Raw genomic sequence first — 4,004 nt, forward strand, 5'->3', positions numbered from 1 at the left:
AAAAAAAAAAAAAATGGGCCCTCCCTGGTGGTGCTATGGGTAAGGAGGCAAAACTGCAAGCTGGCTGCAGCCGCTTCAGTGTGAGTTCGATCCCCAGCCCAGGCGGTGACCCACATGGCACAGGAGACCTCTCCTGTCTCACCCGCTGCTCCCCTTAGCACTGTACTTTATCAATCTGCTTGTTCTGCTACCCATTTTGTCTCTGGTGAATCTTCTCACTCCCTGCACCTCTGGGAGTGAGTTTTACATGCATAAATAAATAAATCTTTAAAAAAATAAAAAGAGAATTTTATTAAGAAAAAAAAAAAAAAGCTGTCTACCTTAAACTTAAATGTACCATTAGAAAATATTACCTCTACCTGGGATTTTAATGAGTTTTCTATTCCCAGAACTAAATTTTAGTACTAAGATTCTTTGAAGAATGGCCACCTATACTAATACTTTAGAAAGACTATTCTGTCCATACATAGTTCCTAAAAGTTTCTCTCTTTAACATTTCTCTGAGAACCCTTAAAAAATAAGAATGTGGGCCCTCCCTGGTGGTACAATGGGTTAGGACTCAGCACTGCAAGCTAGCCACAGCTGCTTCAGTGAGATTTAGACCCTGGCCCCGGAGATGATACACATGGCATGGCAGACCTCTCCTGGCCCATCTGCTGCTCCCCTCAGCAGTGTAATTCGTCAATCTGTCTGTTCTGCTTCCTGCTCTGTCTCTGGTGAAGCCTCTCACCACCCCTGCAACACTGGCCTTTATCCCAGTTCTGTATGCATAAATAAATAAATTTTTAAAAAATAAGAAAGAAAAAAATGCCTGTAAGCTGGTACCTCTAGTCCACGTAACTGGGTCTGTTGACTTATTTGATGATTTAGTTGCTGCAATTCTAGTCGTAGCTGTTCCCTCTCAGCAGATGGGAGGGGCTTTCCATGACTGGCCACTTCTGACATGGATATTCTCTCCCTTTGGTGGGAAAGAAAATATGGAATACATTTAAATTTTGATATTCTTAAATATTTACCAGGAAAAACAAAATAAGAAAATTAAAGAATTTTAAAGGTTTGTTTAAGTAAAAAGAATGACTCATACCTCTCACTGAAGTGTCCCTGAGAAGGCATGTTTTGATGAGTTGAATATGGAGAACCTCCCCAGCCACCATGGGTTCCATATGGACTATAATCTATAAGACAATAATTTACCATGGCCTGATGTAATTCAGAGATTTGATTCTTCTTTTAAGATACCCATAATCTACGAGGCATAGGAATACTATGTACAAAGTTATCTGAAAAGATGTCAACCACAATGGTAAGAGGGTGTTGATGTTTTTATTCCCCCACTGAGAGAAACACAAGCTGTTTTCATATAGACATCTGAATTTGTCTATCAAGCTATAAGTCCCTGGGTTATAATTATCTTTCTACATAGATAATTCCCTAGAGAAGTTTAAAGATCATAAGCTCTGGAAAATCACAGAAAGCAATATAACAAACTATGTGTAGGGGTGGCTCTAGGATCTACCTCTGAGATACTTACCTGAAATGTTGATAGATTTAGTAGGAGCTCCCTGAGGTGCAATGGCTTGCATTGGGCCAGCACCCTGATAAATTGTTTTGGAAGTTCGAGAGATGGCACCAAACCGGGATACTGTTGGTCGGTCTCCAAATGGGATGAGGTCATCATCACTGGTTTCTGCTGCTCTTCTCTGAAGATCCAATCGTTGGTCTCTCATTCCCTTACTCTCCACATTCTGGTAAAAAAGTAAAATGAAAATCCTATTCCAAACTTAACATAATTTCCATTAGTGCTATAATAAGGCCAACAAAGAAAATCATGTTTTTATTGGTAAAATGAAAAACCTCTGTTTGCCTTTACCTGTCATATAAAACATTGCTTTTTAAACTTTTGACCACCATTCACAATATATTTTGCGTAATAAACCAGCACATACCTATACAATTTCATGACAAATATTTACCCCCTTATATGCAAAATATATGCTTGCATTAAATTCTACATTATTTTAATTCATCTCTTTCAAAATAGGTGTCATGAATCACTCAATTTCAAAACTCATTAGTTAGAAAAGCTGTTTAAAATGTAGAGGCTAATACAGATTGTTGAAAGTGGTTATTGTCAAAACAAACACACACCAAGATAAATATGAATGGAAATCGAGTTCTAGAGCCTTGATACTCAAAGTATAGTATGAGACCCAGCAGTGTAAGAATCATTACTAGAAATACAGAATCTCATTTCCAATCCTAGTCTTACTGAATTACATCTAGCATTTTAAAAGTTCCGTAGGTAATTTATTTTTTAAAGATTTATTTATTTACACATACATGAACTAAGATGTAGGCCAGAGGTATAGGGGGTGACAGGATTCACCAAATACAGACAGGGGAACAGAACAGGCAGATCTACTGATATAGACTGCTGAGGGGAGCTGTGGGCAAGACAGGAAAGGTCTGCTGGACCATATTTGGGATAGTTCTATGGCTAGGGGATCATGTTGCAGTGGCTAGCGACAGCTTGATAGCACTGAGACTAAGCCCTGCACTACCAGGGAGGCCCAGATCCATAAGCAATTTAGATGTACATTACATTTTGAGAAACACTGGGATAGATTCCTATCACTCATTTAGAAGATACTCAGTTATATGAAGGTTAGGTTAGCAAACATTTTATTATTTACTGACTTAAGGGAATGACTTGTTTTGCTAATATTTGTAACAATGCTTCTCTAATACTACCATAAAAGAAGATTCACTCATGCCTTTTCCTCCTCTGTATCTTTCATTGTCTCTTTTTGCTTGGCATACCACTGTATTTATGCTACATTACCACTTCATTTATATGTAAGCATCCATGCCATCTTACTGTTACAAAATTGGTAAAACGTGTGTGTGTGTGTGTGTGTGTATATATACACACACATAAAACTTTGTTAACCTCCATAAGAGTTAATGTGGGCAAATGGTTTAGGCATACCTTTAAACACAGTATCACCAGTAATCATAACTTCAATGCATGTGCACAAGGAGACATACACACAACAATGAATGTCATTGTAGCACTGTGTATGACCAAAAGACCAAAATGTCCATCAACAGGAAAATGAATCCTATGTATTTATTCATTCATTCATTTATTTATTGTATAAGTTATCATACAATGTCATCTGCTAAAAGCAACTAAAATGAATTAACTACAGGTAGAAATGTAAATAGTCTTCAAAAATAAGATTATAAAAATACAAGTTTAAATATATATTTAAGGTGTAGAAGCATGCAAACAAAATTCTTTAGTAGTAGTAAATGATCCATGATAATAGTAAGCTCTCAATTCTGGATAGAGAATATCTCTAGTCAAAGAAGTTAGGCAGGGCCCTCCCTAGTGGCACATGGCATGGCCCACCTCTCCTGTCACATCCACTGTTTCCCTCAGCAGTGTATTTCAGTACATCTGCCTGTTTGCTCCCCACTCTATCTCTGGTGAATCCTCTTCCTCCCCCACACCTCTGGCCTGTACCCAAGTTCTATATGCATAGATAAATAAATCTTTAAAAAAGTAGAGGTTGGCTGTAAGATGAGATTAGGGAGGCATGTAGAGGAGGGTTTGACTATTTCTAGAGTTTTATTTCTTTTGTGCTTTGATGATACACATAATGTGTGTGTACACACCTGCAGAGAGGTATGTATGACTCTATACACCTAAACACATGCATGTACTGTACATCAATGCTATAAATAAACATTAAAAAAATTTTAAACGAACAAAATCTAATGAAGCATTAAGACAAAATAGTTACATATTTTAATTACATCATATTTTGTTAAAAAACAAAACAGTGGGGCCCTCCCTGGTGGCGCAGCGGGTTAAAGCACTGCACTGAGAATCTAAAGCCGCTTCCGCATGGGTTCGATTCCCACCTGCCCCGGAGGTGACCACATGGCGTGGCAGACCTCTCCTGACCCGCCCGCTGCTCCCCTCAGCAGTGTACTTC

The 4,004-nt window shown here is 38.2% G+C and overlaps 1 protein-coding gene across 2 annotated transcripts in view; it reads right to left on the reverse strand.

Moving 5' to 3' along the window:
• The window catches only part of RC3H1 (ring finger and CCCH-type domains 1), a 60,250-nt gene that overhangs the window by 4,246 nt on the left and 52,000 nt on the right, over positions 1–4,004 (reverse strand). For both annotated transcript variants that reach the window (XM_012729279.1, XM_004688497.2), the window contains exons 15-17: positions 1,532–1,745; positions 1,085–1,175; positions 826–958 (exon numbers count right to left, since the gene is read on the reverse strand). In XM_012729279.1, coding sequence (XP_012584733.1) covers positions 826–958; positions 1,085–1,175; positions 1,532–1,745 — 438 coding nt within the window. The remainder of the gene's footprint in view (positions 1–825; positions 959–1,084; positions 1,176–1,531; positions 1,746–4,004) is intronic.

Source organism: Condylura cristata, unplaced genomic scaffold, assembly GCF_000260355.1.
Source record: "Condylura cristata isolate star-nosed mole 26May11 unplaced genomic scaffold, ConCri1.0 scaffold00024, whole genome shotgun sequence".
Lineage (NCBI taxonomy): Eukaryota > Metazoa > Chordata > Mammalia > Eulipotyphla > Talpidae > Condylura > Condylura cristata.